The sequence below is a fragment of the Balaenoptera acutorostrata genome, chromosome 11 (assembly GCF_949987535.1).
Source record: "Balaenoptera acutorostrata chromosome 11, mBalAcu1.1, whole genome shotgun sequence".
In the NCBI taxonomy this organism is placed as follows: domain Eukaryota; kingdom Metazoa; phylum Chordata; class Mammalia; order Artiodactyla; family Balaenopteridae; genus Balaenoptera; species Balaenoptera acutorostrata.
Window position 1 is genome coordinate 3,997,077 of NC_080074.1, and position 22,946 is coordinate 4,020,022.

General features: G+C 61.0%; 1 protein-coding gene across 5 annotated transcripts in view; it reads left to right on the plus strand.

Annotated features, from left to right (window-relative positions):
- The window catches only part of WNT7B (Wnt family member 7B), a 51,499-nt gene that overhangs the window by 24,295 nt on the left and 4,258 nt on the right, over positions 1 to 22,946 (plus strand). For 3 of the 5 annotated variants that reach the window (XM_057556780.1, XM_057556777.1, XM_057556779.1), the window contains exons 2-3: positions 2,067 to 2,293; positions 18,737 to 19,008. In XM_057556780.1, the coding sequence (XP_057412763.1) occupies positions 2,067 to 2,293; positions 18,737 to 19,008 (499 nt within the window). The remainder of the gene's footprint in view (positions 1 to 2,066; positions 2,294 to 18,736; positions 19,009 to 22,946) is intronic. The other 2 variants (XM_057556778.1, XM_057556776.1) reach the window with 1 other exon arrangement.

Genomic DNA, 22,946 nt, shown 5'->3' on the forward strand with positions numbered 1-22,946 from the left:
GTTCCCATCATCTCATTTCCCCGGGTCGGTTTTCTGAGCATCTACAATTACTTTGGGCTGAATTCCCCAGATTCCAGCCCGCTCCCAGCCCCGCCTGCCCAGAAGCTCTTCCTCCACGCCAGCCTCGGGCGTTTCTGCCCATTGTGCCCGTGGGAGACCCAGGGGGGTCTTGGCCAGATTAGTGGGTGGGGCTGGCGGGCCACGGGGATTGAGTGTCTCCGGGGCGTCCCGGTCGCAGCACGTGCTGTGGGCTCAGGCCACACGGGGACTTTCCCATCTGGCTGTGGGTGCTCGGCTGCCCTGGAAAAACACTGACTCGTTTCTCTCAAGAAAGGGGCTGGCGGGCTGTGGGCAGAAGGAGGGAACTCACCGTGCTAGGAGGCCAGGGCCTGCGCAGCGGCTTTGGGGAGCCCCTCGTGGCCTCCCCGCTCCCACCTTTTGCCCCCTGGTCTGTTGTTTGGAAGCCAGACTCTGTCTTGAAACCCAGCTGTTGCTGTGGGTCTGCGGAACCCAGCCCGCCTCCTTTCAGCTTGCTGTCCCTTCCCTGGGTGCTTAAAACCAAACAGCTGATGGAGCTTCTGTGGGAAAAACAGCCTGCCGGTTCCTCAGAAAGCAAAACCAACTACCTCGTCACCCAGCAATTCCACTCCTAGGTACATGCCCCGAAGAATGGAAAATAGGGACTCAAAGAAAACTTGCGTGCACATGTTCAGAGCAGCGTTATTCACAACAGCCAAAAGGTAGAAACAACCCAAATGTCCATCAGTGATGAAGGGATAAACAGAATGCGATCTCGCCCTACAATGGAATATTATTTGGCCATAAAAAAGAAGGAAGTTCATGATACAATGAGGATGAACTTTGAGGAGGTTATACTAAGTGAAAGAAGCCAGGCACAAAAGGTCACATGTCGTATGATTCCATCTGTATGAAATGTCCAGAACCAGCAAATCCACAGGCACGGAAAGCAGATTAGTGGCTGCCAGGGGCTAGGGGAGTGACTGCTAAGGGGTAGGGGGTTGCCTTCTGGGGTGGTGACAGTGCCTTGGAACTTGATAGAGGTGGTGGTTGACCAACATTGGGAATGTACTCAATGCCACAGGACTTTAAAATGGTTAATGTTCTGCAATGTGAATTTCACCTCCTTAAACAAATAAACAATCACACTGATGACACCCAGGCGAAGAGAGAAAGAGCCCAGCAAGTGCCCCCAGTTCCTGCAGGGTGCTGGGAGATTAATTACAAGGCACCCTCAGGGGACCGCTCTGAGGACACAATGTTGCAATAAAGCACCCTGCCGAGTCCAGCACACAGTAGGTGCTCAATTCACATCAGCTCCTGTTTCCTCCTCTGAGTGCACCCAGTCTTGCGGAAACAATAACAACAGTCATCCCCACGTGTGCAGCCTTTCTCCCCTCGGAGAGGGGAGAAAGGTGTTTTACACCCCATGCCATGGGTGTGAAGACTGAGTCTCAGAGAGGCAGAATGTCTCCCCAGGGTCACACACGGGCTGTGGCTGCAGTCAGGACCCGGTGGGCTTGGCTCCCGGCCTGCCCGGCCTACTTAGCAGCCCGCCTGGTCCAGGCACCCTGGGCTGGAGGGAGCCGGGAGTCTCCAAGTGATGGGAAAGCCTCAGTTGTCTGGGAGTTGGGGTCTGCTGCTTGGGGGCAGCTGTGGACAGTCCCAAGTTGGTGACTGTCGAATCCACGAAGGGTCTGTGTGTCTGATTCCGAGGCACAGAGAGGCGTGGTTCTTGCATTCCACGGGACTGTTGATTCATGGAACTTGTGATCCCGTGGTTCTTGCCATCCCGTTCCTACAAATTCAAGCTGAGGGGGCACGGGTGTGTGTGCCTTTTCAAGCTGGAATCCTGTGTGCAGGTCAGTGGAACATGGTCCTTGAGGGCAGGGCTCTGTGCTTTGTTCCCTGGAGGGCAGAGCTTGGCAGGAGGTGGGCTCCTGGAACACGTCCGCTGGCCGAGGGACTGAGTGGGGAGAGTGGCAGGCGCGGGGTGGCGGGAGCCTGCCAAGGTGTCTCACCTCCTGGGCATCGTCTCCCCCCTGCAGAGCGCTGTCGTCCGTCGTGGCCCTGGGAGCCAACATCATCTGCAACAAGATCCCTGGCTTGGCCCCGCGGCAGCGTGCCATCTGCCAGAGCCGGCCCGATGCCATCATCGTGATTGGGGAGGGGGCGCAGATGGGCATCAACGAGTGCCAGTACCAGTTCCGCTTCGGACGCTGGAACTGCTCCGCCCTCGGCGAGAAGACTGTCTTCGGGCAAGAGCTCCGAGTAGGTAAGGGCGCCTCCGGGCTTGCGGGGACCCCGCCTTCGGGGCTTTGGGTGCCTGGGGGCCAGGCCACTGGCCCACCCACTGAAGGCCAGGCCAGGCTGCCCACGCTCGCTTTTCTACACCCACTGGCTGATTTCTTTGCTGTAACAGCACTTCTCTGGGTCTGGCCTGCTGGAGACCCGGACCTGGCCTGGCCGTCTGGGACACTGCCGCGTCTGGAACGAGGGAGGTGTCGACAGGAGCCAACCCGTGTGAATGGACGAGGGCCCTTGCTCTGGGCTGTCAGGCTGGGGGACACCGTCCCGCGTGGACGTGAGCGGGCATGCTGGTGGTGCCGCGGTTAGAGGCACGCCGTGCTGATGCGCGGCAGCTGGGCGGCCCCAGGCACGAGGCTTTGTCTCTCCATGTCTCTGCGTCTGTGTCTGGAGATGGGATAACAGTAGTGGTTCCTGCAGCGGGTGGCTGGGGGGCTTGATGCGAAAGGTGCCCGGCCCACAGGAAGTGCTGGATGAGTGTAGCTGGGGTGCGAGAGTGGAAGGGACTCTGGGCAGAGGGAACAGCAGGGCGCAGCAGTGCGACAGGTGGGGGCAGGGAGGGGTCCGGCTGGAGGGAGGGCAGGGCTGGGGGTGTGCGGGGGGTTGGGGCGGGGAGAGGGGCGGCCGCCGAGTCCACGGGCAGTGGCACGTCCAGATTTCGGCGGCCGAGCCCCCCGCGCTTGGCACGGGCCCTGGGCCGCACGCCCCGCTCCCTGTCCTCACGGCCCCGGGGGAGGCTCCCGTGTGCCCATTCTACAGGGAAGGAGACTGAGGAGTGAAAGGGAGAAGTGGGACTTGCGGAGCCTGACCTGATTTGGAGCTGCTGTGTGACCTTGGGCCTGGCCCTCGGGGCTTCGGGGCCTCAGTTTCCTCGTTTGTAACCTGAGCTCTGAGCGATCGGGCCCTTGTCTGGGTCCCCAGCGCCTCTCCCAGTGCCTGTGTGCAGTAGGTACTTAATAAACAGCTGTTGAACGAGTGAGGGTGGGGATGGTGAGGCGACCTGCCCCCCACCCCCAAGGCCATTGTGAGGGTCAGAGGGCAGAGAGTGATACGGGGACACAGTGCCGGGCATGCAGGGCTGCCCTGTTATCCCAGACCCCAACCTGCGGGCACAGGTGAGCCTCCAAACGTGTGATTACAGCAGGTCCTTCCATTCCCAGAGGGCCAAGGAGCCTGGGCCTTTCGAGCAGAGTCACAGCTGGCGGGACTGAGGCCAGAGCTGAGCTCTGCAGGGCTTGGAACGCCTGCGTGGGGCTGGGGGAGGCACAGGGAAAGCCCCCAGGGGCTCCTTTGCGGTGAGCAGCCTGTGGGTGCCTCCTGGCACAGCCAGGAGGGTGACACCGCCCCCTCCCGAGGGCCCCACCACCCAAGTGCAGCTTCCTCCCTCCAGGTGCCAGCGGAGAGGGTGGGACTGCCTGCCCCGTCCCCCGCAGTTGGGAGGGCATGGGCACCGGTGCCCGCTTCATGCCAGGTGCCCACCTGCCTGCCTGGCACTCCCCGTCCTCTTCTCCCCCGCGCCCCCCCTCCCCCGCCAGGACCCTGGGCTCCGAGGCAGCTGTGACCGTCCCCACTGCACAGCTGAGGACACTGAGGCCAGGGAAGTGGTGCGGTGGCCGGTGGCCACACGGGGGAGCTGGGTTCAGACCCCCTTTCTGGTAGCCCTCCCTGCCTCCCTGTGCAAAGGGGGATGGGCAGTGGACCTGGTCCTGTGGCCTGAGGACAGGGGGGAGCTTGCCCTTCATTTAGGACCTCAAGACATAGGCGGTGAGGGAGACCTGGCCTCTCTGATCCTCTCGTCAGGGTCAGGCCCCAGGCAGGGAGTTCACCAATACTATCAATAGTAAATGCCAGGCTCCTATGCACCCTCCAAAGCCCAGAGGAGTGGCGTTGGCCCCCCTGCCAGCGACCGGCCCCCGCATAGGGGACCCACATCACTTTCCCTGAGAGCAGCCCCCGGTGCTGTAAGGATCTCGGCTTACAGCTCACAGCTGTTCTTTCTTGGAGTCTAGCCCTCTGCCCACAGAGAGGAGGGGTGCCTACAGCCAAGGATGGGCTGATGCAGAGGGTATAAAGTCCCCTTGTGCAGGTGGGGCTGCTCTGTGACATTCTTCTCGCCCTGAGCTCCCCTTGGGATCAGGCATCTCAGGCTCTGCTTCTAGGGAGCCCACCTAGGACACCCCCTCTCACTTTCACGAGCATTCCAGAGACAGAGTTTTTGGCAGATATGTCCACACCCACTGTCCCCGTCCCTCATTTTCTCACTCCAGTCACCCCTGTCCCGGCCATTAGTGACCTTGGTATGGCCGATTGACCCTCTTCCTTGGCTGGGCCCCAGCTCACCTGGGCTTCCTCTAGCCTCTGGTTGCTCCTTCCCAGCCCCGCCCCAATCAGCTCTCCCCCGGCGTCAAGACCATCATGGCCGCGCCCTGTGGACCACTCGGCGCGGCTGACCCACGGGAGCCTCTGGCCAACACGCTCAGCATCTTGCTGCTGAAATCTCCATCCTCAGCCTCCCCTGCTGGCCTCACCACCCAGTCGTCCAGCAGAAACCTGGAGTTGTCTCCTCTGTCCATCCCCCCGCTCTGCCCCATGGCCACTGCGGGCCTGCCTCTCTGGCCCTCCTCTGGCAGCTGTCAGTTCCTCCCTCTGCCTCCTTCCCAGCCCCGTCCATGCCATGTCACTCCCTTCCTCCAAAACCTACAGTAGCTCCCTAGTGCCCAGGATAAAGTTAGCTTCCTAGCTTGGAGTCTGAGTAGCCCCTGCCTCCCTCCATCCCTTCTCGAAACTAGAGCTTTAGCCTTCGCTGACTTCCTTCTCTTCCCTGAGCCTGCTGGGCCCCTTCCCTTCTCTGGGACTTTGCTCCTGCAGCTTCTCACCCTGGGAGGCCCTTCCCCTCTGCCTGCTTATTCACATCTGATTCCCCCGCTGGCCGGGCAACGCCTTTTTTCACCCCTCCTGGCTCTTCCTCATCCACAGCGGGGCTGAAGTCACACCCTGGTGCTTCATCCCCCCGGGTCTGTCAGCCCCGGACCAGCTCAGCACCTGCCTAAGGCTCTCTCTGCTCTCTGCCCCCAGTGGATGGGCTTCCTAACACCCAGGCTGTCTCCCGACCAGCCTGAAGCCCTCCCTGGCTCCTCGCTGCCCTCCGAGGAAGGCCCAGCTCTCAGCCAGGAGGGCCCTGGCTGCAGGCTGAGCTGGGCTGGGTCCCGCAGGCAGCAGGAGGGCCTCTGCGTGCCGTGACGGTGGTCTGAGCAGGCCCCTTGCTTCTCGCAGGGCTCAGCTCCTGGGAGTCACAAGCAGGAAGTCGGGCTGAGCAGCGAGGCCAGCCCATGTAAGAGGCATGCAGGTGCCCCGGGCACGGGATCGGAGCCCGGCCATGGGCTGGCAGGCAGCCACTCGAGCGGTGCCAATTAATGATTGGCCCTGAGAGGGGGGATGGCCTGGGTGGGTGGGACAGGCCCCCTTCAGGCCCTGCCTGTGACCTTGGGCCGTGCCTAGATCTTGAGAGCTGAAGGCAAACCCTTTAAAGGCGCAAATCAACGCCTGTGCAAAGTTCCAGCTCCTTTCCCAGCACCTGGTGCTGTTGCTTGTATGCTTCCAGGGATGGGGAGCTTACTACTCCACATGAGATAGATCTTTCTTATGATGACCCTGTGCCGGCTTTGCCCTGGGGCCCTCTGGGTGCCAGTTGCTGTGCTTCCTCTGGGGAGTTGAGGCCCACCCTAATCCTCCCTCCACCAACACGCTCTCCCTTCACGCCTGGCGGCCTCCACCCTCTGGCCACCCGAGCCCACCCAAGCCTATTTCCTCCCCTACAGAGCGAGGCTGGGCCACCCTGACCCCTCCTACCCGTCTCTTCCGTTACCTGGAAATGAGCTTGTGGGGGTGGGGTGCGTGAATGTGTCCCCACCTCAGCTGTCTTCTTCCATGGGGTGCGGGAGGAGGACGGGGAAAATGTGAGAGTCAGGGGTGAACCTCGTATTCCAGGGACACCCGTTAGAAACTCAGGGCCCCCAGGGATCCCGAGCAAGGCAGGGCATTTCTAACAAGCGCCATAACGGAATGAGGACTGTAGTCGAGGGCTTCCTTGATGCAGTGATGTGTCCGTTGAGACCCGAGGGAGGATCAGAGTGACCCAGACCCGCCTGAAGGTGAGAGCAGGGAAGGGGGCTCCAGGTGGAGGGAACAGCATGTGCCAAAGCCCAGAGGCCAGAAAGCGGACGGTATTTTCCAGGAACTGTGGGAGTGTCCGGAGCAAACGGGAAGGTGGGGAGACCGGAGGCGGCAGGAGGGGTCACGGCTGGAGGGCTGTGGGCTGAGGTGTGAGTGCTTTGAAGGCCAGGAAGGCACAGGTGGGTCTGAGCAGAGAGGGGCTCCTGCCGCCCACTGCCCCATCTCTGCCTGAGCCCAGCCCCTTGGGACCCACTGGCACGGGGCATGGGGGCTGCAGCTGCGTGCACTCGGGCCCCCGCCCACCCCGAGCTGCCATGGAACACTGAGTCCCGCCCATCACGTGCCGCTCGGACATGACCAGGCATAGGGGCCACCCCTAATCCTGCCTCACGTGGCGCCCGTTTGTTCTGTGGGTGAGATTTGCGTTGGGAGCAAGCCCTGAGCCTCCTGGCTGCCTGCAGTAGGGGCTCAGCAAAGGCCATCGGTTTCTGGACAATCTGAGGGGGCAGAGTGACCTACCTCCGAGTGTCTGAAAGGCGAGGGTCTGGGGGCTTCCAGGTCGGCCACTGGCCGGGGCCTTGGGGGAGAAAGGGCAGCTCCCAGGCCCTGTGCAGCTACTGCATGCCCGGCCCCCTGCCCGGCCCCCTGCCCGGGGCTTGCACACCAGGCTCAGGGAGGTCCCACATGAGTCCCCAGGAGGGACGAAGGCTGCACTGTCCACTCTGGGGGCACAGGCCACCGCGGGCAGGAGGGCACTTGAAATCTGGTGCGTGCGAACCGCAATGCGCCGTTGAGTGTAAGATACATGACAGATTTCAAAGACTTGGAGAGAAAAAAAGCAAGTATAATAGCTCTTTAATGATCTTTTTACATTAAGATGTAGAAATGGTAATATTTGGATATATTGGCTAAGTAAAATATGTTACCAAATTTAAGTTCACCTAATTATCTTCACTTTTCTTTATGTGGCAACTAGAAAAGTTAAAATGACCTGCGTGGCTCGTGTGAGACTTCTGTTGGTGGCACTGCTCTCAGAGGGGTCAGGAGTTGCCCGGAGTCACCCTGGTCAGGGGCAGAGTGGACATTTGAACCCACGTCTGACCGTCTTCTCCCAGGACGCCGTCCTCCAGCTCGGCTGAGGGCAGGGGGTCGCTGACCAGCTGCTTCCTGGGGCAGCGCAGGGGCGTGAGGGTCGCTCCATTTGGCAGCCCCTGTAACTGCTCAGCCTGCAAGCTCCGAGTGCCTGCTGTCTGCCAGGCCAGGGGCAGGGCGCTGGCAGTGGAGTGAAGGCCACCCAGCCCTGCTCTCGGAGCCTTGCACCCAGGACGCCCTGGGGGAGCCGACGGGGCTGGACTGGGAAGCCTGCCTGGGCCCCGGCCTCGCACCGGGCACGCCCTCTCGGCCCACAGGCCCCAGCTCTGAGGGACACACAGCTTCGTCCTGTCTGTCCTGGTCACTCCCTACCCCCACCCCCGTCCCGGGGGCCCAGCCTGAGGCAGCAGAACAGACATTGTCAAGGCTCGAGGCTCAGGGTCCAGGCAGCCAGGACCCTAGGGAGAACTGGGGCCTCGAATGTCAGGATCAGAAAGACTTTCCTGGAGGCAGGGCTCCCCAAGCCCACTCCTGGTTCAGGATGTGACGAGCCTTGGTCGCTCCAGGTGGCCCTGGCTCTGGCCCCCTGCACCGGAAGGCCAGCTTGCTCCCGGGAGCAGTGGATCCGAGGCGACCAGGCTCTGGACCTGCCAGTGGTGAGCAGCTGGGGGCTTAGGCTGGGCGCTGGTTGATCCCCCCACATGGCTCCTCTAGGTCCGCCTGGAACTCATCCAGGATGGGAATTTCCACCTTCACTGGCAGGGCCCGGACAGACAGGACAGGCTGTGGGGGGGGATGGGGTCTGGGAGGGGGAGGGCGCTGCCGCGGTCCCACTGTGTGACCCTGGGCACGGCCTCCCATTCTCTGGGCCCCCGTCTACCCACCCACACCAGGGCTGAGGCTGGGGCCCCAATGCCAGCAGGACTTGGGGGGCGTCTCTCCTCAGAATAGGGGCAGGAAGACCCTCTGCTTCCTTGGCACGCACATCTGCCCAGGGCTCCACGGACAAGGGGTCCAGGATGCCAGGCTCTGGTCCACCGAGCAGGACACAGATCCCAGGTGGGCGGGCCTCCACCCCCGGCCTCCAAGGGCAAGGCCTGGCCCAGACCTCAGTCCGTCTCCACCTGGGACCCCTCCTGCCACCACTGTGGGACCACCATTCCTCCCAAGGCCGCTGCGGCCGGGCCCTTGCACAAACACCACTCGCTCCTGGTTCCCCTGTCCGCACAGCATAGATGGGGAGACTGAGGCCCACGGAAGTCTGTCTTGGCCAAGGTCACATGCCGGTGAGAACTAGAGGTCTGAACCCACAATTCAGCCGTGTGCCCCGGCGGGGGTCCGGGAACCGGCTGGTGGGGACAGGGGGGCAGCTGCGGGGGGGGCGGGGAAGGGGCTCTTGTTCCATCGCGTCCCCCCTCACAGGCAGTGGCTGATTTTGCCGCAGGCCCGACGAAGGAGGGAGTGGTCTGAGGGCAGGCTGCCCGGGGCTGACCTCCCTAAGGAGAGCGGCCGCAGAAGAGGCCTTGCCAGCCTCCCCAGAGCCACGGGGCAGGGGAGGAAGCTCCTGGAAGGCCAGCCCAGCTGGGGACGCAGACCCCTGGGCCCTGGCTGCCCCTCGCCGCGTGGCCCTGGGCCAGGCCCCCCGGGCCCAGCCGGAGCACGACCCCCCTGGAGGGCCGCTGCGGGTGTGAGGGCCCCGCTGGGTCAGAACAAAGGCCGCGGGCGCGGGTGTGCCGGCGTGTTCGGACCTGGCACGACTGTTTCCAGTGCTCTGTTTATGACAACGGCAGGGAAGAGCTTAGCGTGGAGACACTGACTCAGCCGGGGACGAGCCGGGGCGGCGGCTGGGACGGGGCCGGAGAGAGCCAGGGGGACAGAGAGGGACAGAGGGACGTAGAGAGAGAGACAGAAGCTGAGAGGGAAGGACAGACAGAGACCTACAGCAAGAGGGACACGGAGAGGGCAACACACAGGCACACGCACGTGCACGCACACAGCGCCAGCGCAGGCCTTCACCCGTCTCAGGCCCAGGGTCCAGGCCGCTCTGAGATGGGTGATAAAAGCAGCTCCCGCGCCCTGAGCACTTCCTCACCCACGCGGCGCTGGACCCCGCGAGGTGGGTGATGTTATCACCTCCCTTTAGCAGGTACAGAAAGAGGCACGGGGGTGCAAGGCAGCCTCTCCAGCAGGCACTCAGCAGAGCGCGGGTCGCACCCCGGTGGTGGTCCAGGCCAGGCCCCCCACCCCGCCAGAATCCTAGGTCAGGATGGCAGGGGGCCTGGTGGGGCGGGGCCTCTGGGTTTCTGACCCTTCAAGTGCACAAATGGGGATTTGGGGCCTGGTGGGCCTCGAGGCATCTCTGGGCTCCCCTGCCTCCCCCCCTCCCCCGGCCTCTCCACCTTGCCCCGTGTGTGCTGGGATGCAGCTCGGGCAGGGGGTGCATGCCCAGGCCCCATGACTGAGCCAAGGCTGGGACACGGGCGCTGCACTGCCCTGCTGGGGGACCCCAGGAGCTGCTGGTGTGGCCTAGGGTGTCTCCTGGCCTCCCTGGCCTCCATCTCTCCACCTGTAAACTGTGGGCAGGGGGAGGTATTCTCCCACCCCTTCTAAGCTCCTGGGAGCCTGAGGGCTGAATGGGGTGGTGGTGGGGGTCTCAGAGGAATGGGGGAGCTCACCAGCTGGCAGTGTCCCACTGGCCGGGCCAAGGACTCGGGACGCCCACCCTGTCCCATGTCCAATGTCGGTCACAGCAGCACCCTCCAGGGGCTTTTCATCTTCGTAGAATAAAATCTAATATCGTCCCCACGGGCTCCCAAAGTCACCATGGAGTGGCTGTCTCTCCTGCATCAAACCACACACACGCGGCTCATTCCCTCCCTGTGGCCTTAGCATTGCTGTTCCCTCTGCCTGAACACTGTTCCCTGCACCTTTGCATGGCTCATTCCTCTTGTCATTTAGGACTCACCTTTGGCATTCTTCTTTTTTTTAAAAATTTTTTTTTCTATTTAATTAATTAATTAATTAATTAATTTGGCTGTATTGGGGCTTCGTTGCTGCACGCGGGCTTTCTCTAGTTGCAGCGAGCAGGCTACTCTTTGTTGCGGTTCGGCATCCTTCTTGAGAGGGGCCCGCACTGGTCATCCTCCACCCAAGTCCCTCCCTACAGCCACCCATCCTGCTGTCCCCTCCGTGGTTCTGACTGAGGACCTCTGCATGCACTCCCTGTGAACCCCCTCCCAAGTCCACTAGTCCCCTGGGCTGTGATGTGTTAGTCTTGTCCTGCTGTATGCTTGGCCGTAGGCTTGGGGATGGGTAGGGGCTGAGGGCCTCATCCCTGGGGCCCTGGGGTTGGCCAGGAGGGCAGGCCATGCTTGGTGCTGGGATGGTAGCAGAGGAGTGAGGGAGGGAAGGGTGAGAGATGGAGTAGGGTGCCCGGGTGTGACACATGCAAGCCTGGGTCTCAGGCCTGGTCAGTGAGGAGGGAGACAGACTGTGTGGTTTCCCTGTTCTGGTGGGTGCAGGGGGAGTGGTCTGAGCATGGACTCTGGGGTCCTGGGTCAGATCCCAGCTCTGTGGTCAGCCTGCCATGAGACCTTGGGCCAGTCACCTGCCTCCTTTGAGCCAAGCATCCTCACTGTGAGGTGGGGCCCCTGTGAGGGTTTAAATCGAGTAGGACAGGTTGTATGCAATCCCCTAAAACCATCAGATGCTGTATGTTTTTATAACAGCTTTATTGAGATATAACTCATATACAGTACAATTCAGGCATTTAAAGTGTACTATTCACTGGTTTTTAGTGTAGTCATAGGTTGTGCAACCATCACCATAGTCAATTTTAGAACATTTTCATCACTCCAAAAAGAAACCCTTAGCGATCATCCTCCAATCCCCCTCGCCCTTGGCAACACTCATCTGCTTTCTATCTCTGTGGATTTACCTATTCTGGACATTTCATATCAATGGAATCATACACCACGTGGCTTTTGTGTCTGGCATTTTTCACTGAACATCATGTTTTCAAGGTTCATCCATGTCGTAGCCTGTGTCAGTACTTCGTTCCTTTATATGGCTGAATAGTGTTTCATTGTGTGGAGAGACCACAATTTCTTTATCCATTCATCCGCTGATGGACATTTGGGTTGTTTCCTCCTTTTGGCTATTGTGAATCATGCTGCTGTGAGTATTCACATACAAGTTGTCGTGTGGACACATGTGTTCATTTCTCTTGGGTACATAGCTAGGAGAGGAATTGCTGGGTTAAATGTTAATAGTAACTCTGTATTTAACATTTTGAGGAACCTCCAAACGGTTTCCATAGTGGCTGCACCATTTTCCATTCCCGCCAGCAGTGCATGAAGGTTCTGATTTCTCCACGTCCTCGTCAGCACTTGTTAGTGTCTCTCTTTTTATTTTAGCCATCCTGGTGGGTGTGAAGTGCTGTCTCATCGTGGCTTTGATTTGCATTTCCTTGATGGCTAATGACGTTGAGCATCTTTTTTTGTGCTTAATGGACATTTTTATACCTTCTTTGGAGAAATGTCTATTCGGATCCTTTGCCCATTTTAAACTGGGTTGTTTGCCTTTTTATCACTGAATTGTAGAAAATGCTGTTTTTTCAAAGAGGGGCAAGTACAGGTTGGCAGAGAGGCAGGGTTTGACAGATCTGAGCTGTGTTGGCCACGAGCACAGGAACACACACAGGAGCACACACTTGCTCACACTTATAGGAACTGCATTTGTGCAAACGTAAGTCCAGGCATATGCCCAGGGACACGGGCATGGGGACACGCGCAGAGGTACACACGCATGGATGCCTAAACCTGTGTACACCCACGGAGAGCCCATGTGTGGTATGTCCCACACGTGTGGGCATGAAGCTCAGGCCAGCAACCCTCTGTGTGCTGGGGCCAGGCCTGCCCTCCCGGGACCGCGCGTGGGTCCTCTGACGTGGCGACTTGGCCGTATCAGAGCAGTTATCCTTATTTTGCAAAGTGGGGACATCGAGACATAGAAAGGCCCCTTGATTGGTCCAAGGTCACCCAACTGGCCAATTTTAGGGTCTGGACTTGAACTCGAGGTCTCAGACTCTGAGCCCCTTCTCTGGGGCTTTGACCTCACCTCAGTCATTCCAGAATGTCAGGTCTGGGCTCCCCCACTTCCTGAGCCACTGTGTGACCTTGGGCAGCATGCTGCCCCTCTCTGGGCCTCAGACTCCTTGTAGCGTAGCACTGGATGGTCCCCGAGGCCCTCCCAACCCCTAGGTTCCGGATCCCCAGCTCCCCTTCTCAGAGGGATCCAAGTGCCTTTCTCACCTTGCCTCCCCAGGCCTGCAGTTAATCAGGTCATTATGATCTCAGTCAGGGCTTTTTGTGGCTTTCTAAAGACAGTGTGCGAGGCCCCTCGGGATGCTAGGAAGTGGCAGTGGCTTTGAGTGGACACTGGGGAGGGGGGTGTGTGTGCCTGGGGCCTGGGGAGGGCAGGCACAGCCCCCAGCTCTGCCCTGGGAGCGTGAGGGGACCTCTGTTCCGCCCAGGCCCCCGCGTGACCCAGGAGCCACATTTGTCCCCTCCAGCAACTGCTCACAAAGATCTGCCTGGTCTCCAGCGTCCTCATCGGGGTCAGGGTGAGGGGACGGCCGGGTGGGCTAGGCCCTGCTGACCCAGGAAGACCCTCTTTCCCCGGGAGTCAGGTCTGGCAGGCACGGAGCAGGGCAGTGGGGGGCGGTTAAGTTTGAATAACCAAGAGCAAAGAGAGAGCAGAGCTGGATGGCCCCTGAGTGGCCAGCGCCTCAGTTTACCCATGGGGCAGTGGTCCCTGAGGGCTCGGCTGTTCTGGATTCATCCAGAATAGGCGTGGAGGGTCAGCTGGGCAGGCCGACGGGGAGGAGGCTCTGGACCGCACGGAGAGGTGCCTGGACCTGTCCTGGAGCCCCGCACTGCACCTGGTCTTCCCTGGCCCGCTCAGTATTTGGGGATGCTGAGGGTGATGCCCATTTGTCCTGTTTGCTCTTAGAGCTGCTCCTGGGGCCGTAGGGCAAATGGGGACACAGGCTCAGAGAGGGTCTGTGACTTGCCTGGGGCCGCACAGCAGGTGTGAGAATGCAAGTCCAAGGCTTTCTTGCCTGCTTCTCCCTGAGTCTCCCCGCGCCTCCCTCTCTGCTTTCCCGAAACCTCGGGCCGGGGGCCCCACATGGCTAATGGAGCCCACCTTGACCTGTCAGGTGCCAGATGCAGACTGCAGGACCCCGCTGCTGGCTCTGGTGTCTGAGGGTACAGATCCACGCTGGGATGGCTCTGGATCCCAAGAGGGGCCCCCGGGCCTCCCAAGTCCGAAGCGTACCCCCAGGACAGCTGCTGGCCCCAAACAGACCATCCACGCTGCCTTCACCCAACTCCCCACCCTCATCACCAGACAGATCTGGAGCAGCTGCTGTGCTCAAATGGCCATTACTGCTACTGCCTGGAGCAAATCACTTCCCGCCTTTGAGGCTCAGTGTTCCCACCTGCGAGACGGGTCGCATCAAGAGGATCTATTCCGTGGGTGGTCGTGGAGATAAAAGAAGGTGATGAATGTAGTGCGTCCAGCCCCAGCCCTGCTCACATGAAGACTCAGGGAATAATGCTGCAGGGTGGGCATACCTGGGAGAATCAGACATGGATCCTACCACCACCCCTGCAGCCCGCGGGCACCTGGCAGGAGCCCAGAGGAGGGCCCTCACCCCAAAGGGGCTTCCGGGAGCTGGGGGCCTCCCAGCTGCGTCCAGAGCCTGGGTGAGCTGCAGACACATGGGCACGCAGGCAGGGTTCCCAGCAAAGAGGGGGCCGGCGTCCACCAGGGCAGGCAGCAGGGAACCAGCCTGCTCCGATTCCAGAACAGTGGTGTGGACCAGCTGTTGGACTTGGCCAAGGGGGGCTTGATGGAGTGGTGGGTGGGACGGCTGGGGTCAGGCTTCCAGGGCTTGAGGGCATCTCTGAGGCTTGGGGAGCCATCGATGTTTGCTGGCCAAGGCGCACGGGTTCAAGGGGCTTCTTTCTAAATCTACGCACTGGCTCCTTCTCACGCTGGAGGACACGCAGGCGACACGCCAGGGATTCCAAGCCGGCCCCAGTGGTGATTTGGGGAGGGGCCCGTCTCCTCCCTCCACGTCAGGCACACTGTGACCTGGGGCAAGTAACGAAGCCCTCTGAGTCTGCATCCACGTCTGTGAAGTGGGGCCACGGGGCTGTCGTGAGCATTAAATAAGGTGCATGTGCAGAGTGCGGGCGCGTGGGAACCCCTCCATCCAGGACCCCACCTCATCCTCCTCAGTTCTCCCTAGACTACAACTCTCTGACTGCTTGCCTCCCCCTTGTCTCCATGGTGAGATGAGAGGGTTTGGCTCATTAAAAGCAAATAAAAAAGGAATTAGTGGGAGCGGCAGCCCGGTGAGTAACTGATGAGTAACCGGGTCTGAGCTGAGCACAGGCAGAAACCAGGCGGGAGCAGAAAGGCTGGGAGGGAGGGTTCTGTGAAATGCCCTGCAAACACACCGGCCTGGCCTGGGCGCCTGCTGGCCTGCTTGGGGGCATTAGGACGGAGGACGTGGGAGTCCCCCATCTGGCTGCTGACGGGGAGGGAGAGCGTTTGGGGAAGAAGAGGGTCACGGGCAGCGGAGGGTCCAGGGCCTCCGAGGGCACGCCACACCGTGCTCGCTTAGGCAGGGCTTGGTTGTGGCACCTTTAACGCCGTTGGCCTGGCCTCTTGGTGTGATTACACAACTGGTGGAGATTTCTAACCCCTTGCTGGGCGCCTAGCTTGTGACACGCCCACTCTGAGGCTAGCTCTACCTCCCCAGAGCTCCCAGCCAGCGTTCCCCTGCCGTGAGCGCCCTGCCGCCACTGCACGCCTGGGGTCCACAGATTGTCCAAGTGCAGCATCTCCTCCGCAAGGGGGCTGTGCACACCTCTTCTCCTGCCTCCTCCTGCCCAAGGTCACTGAGCTGCAAAGGGGCCAAGCTGGGGGCAGGATGGCCTCCAGTGACCTGCGCCCCAGGCCCCAAGTCCCTCCGTCTGCCTCGCTGGGCTTTGATTCCACTGCCTGGGTTCGAGTCCTGCTTCAGCCCCTAACACCTGGTCTCATAACTTGTGTGCCTCAGTGTCCTCTCCTGTGAGATGGGAATAAGGATGAAACCTGCCTTGCACGATTGTCGGGACAGTTCGATGAGAACACGTGTTAAGGGTTAGAGGGGTGCTGGTGCTGTGACAGCAGGTGAGTGATGGCATGAGGAGGAGAGAAGCGCAGCTCTGCTAATCCACTTTCTAAACAGTTCCAGGACCCCACCCCTCGTGTAGCCAGAGTGAGCTCCAAGATCCAAATCCTACAGCCTCTTGCCGCAGCACCTGCACAGAAAGTGCCCTCTGCTTCATGGGACATCTCTGGCCACCCACAAGCTGGCTCCCTGGGACCTCGGCCACCTCTTTTCTTATTGCTCTTGATCTCAGACTTGCGCCAGCAACAGAAAGCCGTTTCACACCTCTGCACCTCTGCTTCTGCTCTGTGTGCACCAGGAGTGCGCACCTACCACCTACGTGCCACACAACTATACACTCACACGCTCACATACTCAGAAACCATGTACTCAGTCACACACATCACGTACACACACTCTCACGCGCTCATGGGGAGTTAACTCATACTTCTTGGTAAGATTTATTTTAAGATGTCACCTCCTGCAGGAAGCCTTCCCTGACTCCACCCCCCACCCCCCCTTAGAGAGGCAGGTCAGGGCATTCTTGGAGGTTCCATGATTCCCTGTGCCCCTCCTCGCAGAGCACTGTGGTCCCCTCCTCTCCTGGAATCCCCCCATGAGTTCACCGCTGCTCCCCCGCCCATGCGCAAGGTTGTCGCAGGCCCTGCTGGGCTTGGGTGACACCAAACCAACAGCGAGGAGTTCAGTAACCCACTTCACACCATCCTCTCCCTGCCTCTGTGTCTGTCTGGTGCTCCCGGCTGGTGGCCTGGATGGTGCAGGGACCAGGGCTCCTCGGTGATCCTCCAAGAGCCACTCACTGTGCTGAGAGAGGCTTCTTACGGAGCGGTGGCAGCAGAGCGGTCCTCGCGCGGGAGGTGGGAAGTGTGGGCAGGAAGGGCCCACCCGGGAGGAGGGGGTGGATGTCCAGCAAGGCCCTGGGAGGGCAGTGCCGCCCTGTGCCCTTTGCAGACCCTGATCTTTCCGGGGAGGAAGGGATGCCCGACACCACCTTCCCGTCAGCTCTTCTCAGAGGATGGAAGTTTCCAGGAAGCTATGGCCCCCTCCAAGACAGCAGAAGCCAACCAAAGCCTCCTCTGCCCTGGGCCCCTGCAACCAGAAGGTCTCACCCTGGTCCTCATCCTGAATGGGAGAAACCCCGGGAACAGGGACCCCAGATAAGTGAGCCCCCCAGGGAACAGGGACCCCACCGAGGGTGAGACCCCCAGGGTAGAGGAACTCACTGAGGATGAAGACCACCCCGGGGACAGGGACCCCACCCAGGGTGGGCCCCCCCACCCTGGGGACAGGGACCTCCCTGAGGGTAAGCCCCCCAGGGGAACAGGGACCCCTCATCTAGGTGAGCCCCCCTCAGCTGGTGGGTGGGTGAGGAGGTGGACCCCAGAGCACATAGTCAGCGCCCAGCACAGGGCTGGGCATGCAGCTGGTGCTCAATGGATGTTTGTGGAATGGGCCTAACTTGACCCTCACCCTCTCTCAGTCTGGGGGGATGACGCCAGCCCCCAACAACAGGGACGGCACCAAGCACACAGAGGGGCACGCTGCTGCTCGCGGGGCACAAACACAGGGCTTGTGCAAGGATGGGGTTGTGGGTTTCCAGCGGCCACACCTCGCTATTGCTGAGGGCAGTGCGATTCCCGCTCAGCAGAGCTTGGCTTTGGTCCAGTTGACATCACTGAGCTCTGTACCCATAGCGGCAGGTGCTGGGGACCACACAGACCCGGCCGTGGCCCGCAGGGAGCCTCTGTGCTCATGGGCAAGGTGAGAGGGGCTCAAGAGACTGGGGCCAGGATGACAGGATGCACAGGCTGGGGGCTGTGGAAAATAAAGAATGAGAGCTGGACCCGCTCATCTGAGGAGCCTTTGACCCGTGTGGAGCTGGCAAGTCCCAGTGGTAGGGCTAACCAGGTGGACAGTGTCGAGAGCAATGAGAGCGTCAGACCTGCCACTGAGGGAGATCGGGCAGCCCGGGCTCCCTTCTGGCTGGTGGTCTGGGAAGGCTGCCTGGAGGAGGAGGCATTGGAACTGGCCTTGGAAAGTTGTTAAAATTTGGGCATGAAGGGGAAGGAAATTACACCGAAAAGACCAGGAACCCTCCAGGAGCATGTGAGCAGCACCGGATTTGAGTTGTTCTGGGTGGCGGATGGGGAGAGGGGGCTGGGGGGTCCAGCTGGACATGGACTTCAGGCTTGGACGGTAGGCCTTCCCTTCTCAGCTCAGGCAGAGGAGAGGGAGGGAAAGTGTGTGTGGGGGGGCGGTGCAGAGCTGCACTTTGCGCCTGCCTGGAGGGTGGCTGGCAGGTGAGGGAGGTCGGGAGGACCGGCACCCGAGTGTGGCAGTTCAGAGGCCCCTGAAGCAGGCAGGGGTGTTGGAGGAGAAGGGACATTCAGGAGGCCAGGGCCTGGTGATGGGGTGACAGTGGGTGGTTAGAGAGAGAGAGAGAGACAGACAGATGGCAGCAAAGGGCCCTGGTGCCGCTCTGAGCTGGGGCAAGTCTGTCTGGCTCCTGGCTGGTGGGGTGGGTGCCCCCAAAAAGGATCAGCACAAGTGGCTGGTTCATGACGAGCAGCGCTGGGAGGCTGACAGAGGCACAGACCCCAAACATCCCCTCCCAGGCGACCCCCCACTGCTGTCTCCCAGGAGGAAACTGGGCCCCTCCAGCCCAGGCTTTCGGGACAGGAAGAGAAGTGTCTTACATGCTGGTGGCAGGGCCGTGGCATGCATCGAGGGGTTCTAGCAGCCCCACTTTGCTGAGTGAGAAGCTCAGAGAGGCTAAGGGCTGAGCCCAGGGTCACACAGCCGGCCGGCAGCAGGACCAGGGCCCAGCACTGGGTCCCCTGAGCCCACTGGGCCGGGACCTGCGCGGCTTCACCGTCCGCACCCGTCCCCTCCCCGCAGGGAGCCGTGAGGCCGCCTTCACATACGCCATCACCGCAGCCGGCGTGGCTCACGCCGTCACCGCCGCCTGCAGCCAGGGCAACCTGAGCAACTGCGGGTGCGACCGCGAGAAGCAGGGCTACTACAACCAGGCCGAGGGCTGGAAGTGGGGCGGCTGCTCCGCCGACGTGCGCTACGGCATCGACTTCTCCCGGCGCTTCGTGGACGCCCGCGAGATCAAGAAAAACGCGAGGCGCCTCATGAACCTGCACAACAATGAGGCGGGCAGGAAGGTAGGGCGGGCACTGGGCGGGCCCTGGGCGGGGCGGGGCGAGCAGTGGGCGTGGCGGCGCGGGGCGGGCAGGCCTGGGTCAGGCGTGACGGCCGCGTTACCCAGGGACGGTGTGGACCTCTCTCGGAGCTTTGCGCTCCTCTCCTAGGGGAGGGAGTTGGTGAACTGAACCCTGAAAGTGCGGAGTGGGTAGTGCTGAGCACAGGCCGTCACTTCTGTCCATCCCAGCAGCCCGAAGAGGTGGGCCTTACTGTTCCCATTACAGAGGTTTGAAAACTGAGGCTGGGAGTGAAGTGATGCCCGCGGCCCCCAGCTGGAGGGCGGTAGGGGTGAGACAGGGACCCTGTTTGCACACAAGGTGGGAGCCGGGCCTGGCCTGGGACCCAAGGGTGAGGGGAGGCCCCTGGGCCACAGTCCATGTCCCTGCCCTGCTCTTAGAGGGGTCATGCCAATATACGAGGAAAGGCTTCCCGGAGGAGGCGGCCTTTGGCTCAAATTGCTGTGAGAGACTGGAGGAAGGGGTGTTCCCAGGAAGCAGGAACGGAAGGGCAGAAACTGAGCTGGGGGCTCTTGGGCAGCCAGCTTCATGCGTGGTGCGGGACGCAGAGTGGTGGGTGATAACCGAGGACATTCAAGCCGGGACGCACTGGGGAAGAAGTCAGGGCGAGTCCAGCCCCGCCCCTGGGAGATGAGGGCCCCAGATACTGGGCTGGGAGGAGCGGCCGCCATGGCGGCAAGATGGCCCGAGATAGGGTAGCCAGCCAAGCGGAACGCCTCTGGGTCTGGCTCTCCAGCCCAGGGGGCTGCACCCAGGGCGCCAGGGCCTGAGGGGCTCTGCAGGCTAGGGACGACTTGCCTTTCCAGGCAAAGAGTTGAAAATGCCCTCTGCCCCAGGGCCCAGAGCTGAGCTCATTCACTCTCGCTGCCCCTTCTGTGTGCCAGGCGTTATGCTGGGCGCAGGGAGGAGTGAGACATAGCCTTGGCATTGGGAGCTCCCACAGCTCCAACTGGGTCCACATGAGGGGAGCAGGGGCCGCACCCAGAAACAGTGAGAGCCCAGGGACCTGAGGGAGGGGTAGCAGTAACTTCCGAGAGGCAGTGGTGTCCACGTGAGGCCTTGAAGGACGTACCAGAGCCGAGAAGAGCAGAGGCAGAAGGAGCTGGCCCTTGCGAGGGGTGGGAGTGGGGGAGGGGTGGGGGAGGGGGTACTGCAGATGGTTCCGGCTGGTGGGAGCACGAGGGGTGGTGACACAGGGCCTGAGAAGTAAGCAGGGACCGGCCCACAATGAACGCCAGGCCCAGGGTTTGACTTCATCCTGTAGATGCAGAGGTTGCCATGCAGCAGGTGGTTATTAAATTATTGTCAGATGAACACATGAATGAAGAAATGAGTGACAGCCTTTGTCTCCAAGGAGCTCACAGACAGCATGTAGGCCCCATTCTCTAGGCACAGGCAAACAGTGATCTGGGTCTGGGAGGGCAGAGGAAGGAGAGATTCACTTACATGGAGGCACCAGGAGGGCTCCCTGGAGGAGGAGGTGTGTCTGAACTCTCAACTGAACCAGCCTTTGAGCCTCTGCGGTGGCTTAGATCTTGAGCAGGGGCTTTCCCACACCCCTGGGAGGATGGTCTCACTGTCCCCATTTTACATATGGGGACTCGGTGGCAGCAGGGGGTGGGTGGGAGGGGGTCCTGCCAATTGACAGGTGATGAAAAGGCATAAGGGAAATGGAGGTTAGCAGGATTGGGCCCCCAGGGAGACAGGAGGCATGACAACAAGGAGGCTGGTGAAGGGGCCCGGTCCTGCTCAGGGGGATGAGGATGGAAGAGGGTCAGCATGGTGGGGGTTTTGGACTGGGGTGAAGCCATGAACCTGGAAGCCATGAACTGAGGAGAAGGAGATTGTCAGGGGCGGGGAGAGCAGATGGGCGGTGCGAGGGCCCGTCAGGGACAGGGCAGCCCCAGGAAAGGCCTCTAAAGTGGTCAGCAGCTGGGATTCTCCTGCCAGCGCTATCCCCAGCTGTCTGTGAGGCCCTGGCTGGCCCGGTCCTTCTGCTGAGTCAGTCTTCCCATCCGCACAGTGGGTGTAATGCATCTTGTGCCCCTCCCCCACTGCCTCTCCAACAGCCTCGACCCTGTGGGGCTGCGCAGCGTGTGTGTGGTCTGAGCCCTTGGAAGAGGCCAACGGTGGTGGCCACACAGCGTCCCCGGGGGCTGATCATGGTGGTAGAGGGGGGGTGGGTGTGGCTTTTGAGGCTTCCTAGAGAACTGAGTCCAGACCTTCACTGGTCATCCCAGTGCTGGGGCACCCTGGCCCCATTATAGAGAGGCCAGGACCACCCCCCGCCCCCTCAGGGCCACGGAGCTCAGCAAGTCACGTGGAGAGGAAGCTGATGATGCCACAGCGAAGTCCCCCAAACTGCGTGGCTTAGAGCAAGAGAAATTGATTCTCTCATAGAGCCAGAGGGCCTAAATCAAGGTGTCGGCAGGGCCGAGCTCCCACCAAGGCTCCAGGGAAAGACCCTTCCTGCCTCTTCCAGCTCCTGGTGGCCCCAGGTGCTCCTTGGCTTGTGGCCGCATCATCCAGTCTCTGCCTCTGTCTTCACACGGCCCCTCCTCTGTGTCTGTGTTCCCTCCTCTTCTGTCTCTTATAAGGACACGTGTCCTTGGACTTAGGGCCCACCCTGAACCAGGACGATCTCATCTCGAGTCTTACTTACATCTGCAAATTTCCTATCTCCAAATAAGGTCACCTTCCGAGGTTCTGAGTGGACATGAATTTGGGGGGGACACTCTTTTAGCCCACCCCAGACCGGCACATGGCCCACCGCCTCCCTGGTGGGCCAGGGCTGGACAAGCTGAGCGTGGAGACCTGCTCAACTCCGGGCTCCCTCAGGACTGCGGTCCATCAACCCTGTGACTCCCCCTAACTTGACAGTAACTAAGCACTGTCCCCAGAGCGTGGGCCATCCCTTATTCTGTAAAGAATCCCGGTCAGCCCTTTTCTGGAGCTCCCCCATCCACCCCCTCCACTACCTAGGGCGGTGGGGCAGGGGTGAGGCCCAGGGGAGGGGCCCTGCTCAGCCGCCAGCTCCTCTAGGCAGGGTGGGTCACTCTGCACCCTCCCAGGTGGTCTCCTGGGGCAGCGGGACTGGCGCCACCGTCACTGTCGCTCTTATCGTGAGGGCACTGGAGACTGAAACAGCACATTCTTGAATCCTGTGATCACGTCCCAGGAGAGGCTCAGGCCCAGGGGACCCAGCCAAGCGAGGCTTCAGCCCCTTGCTCTGCAAACAGCTGCCCAGTCGGCTTCATCTGCTGACTGTCACACAGGATCTGGCCACACAGGATCTGAACGTGGAGGGAAGGGGTGGAGGGAAGGGGCTCGGGGCAGGTGGCAGAGCGAGGTGTGGGGCAGCTGTTCAGCAGCCGAAGTGGGCATACCGATGGCAGTTAAGCCTGGACCACCTGGCCTGCACAAATGCTAGCCTGGACACCCCTGCCAGGTCTCTGGCCGTCGCCACCTGTCTGAGGAGGCAGCTCCTGGGTCAGCAGCCTGGGGTGGGGTGAGCTGCTCCCCGGGCTGGGGGCTCTGAGAGGGCTATGAATCTGGTCAGCTCCTGGCCCGGGGGCATCACGGCAGGCAGTGTGGCCAGGGCAGGGGAAGCTTCCCAGCCTTGAAGGGTAGATTAATGGAGGGAGGGGCTTTTGGGGGAAGGGGATGGTCCAAGCAAAGATGAACATGGGGCGGGGTTGAAGGAGGGAAAGGAGAGGTCTGAATGGGATGAAGGGGAGACGGGGGAGGGGCAGGAGGCAGAGAAGAGGTCCAGATATACTTTTCCAGGGTGGAGGTCCCACCCTTCACCCAGACACCCAGACCCCCAGACCCGACTTCTGGCCAGTGCCTTCCACCCAAACACCCCACGGCACAGTCACCAA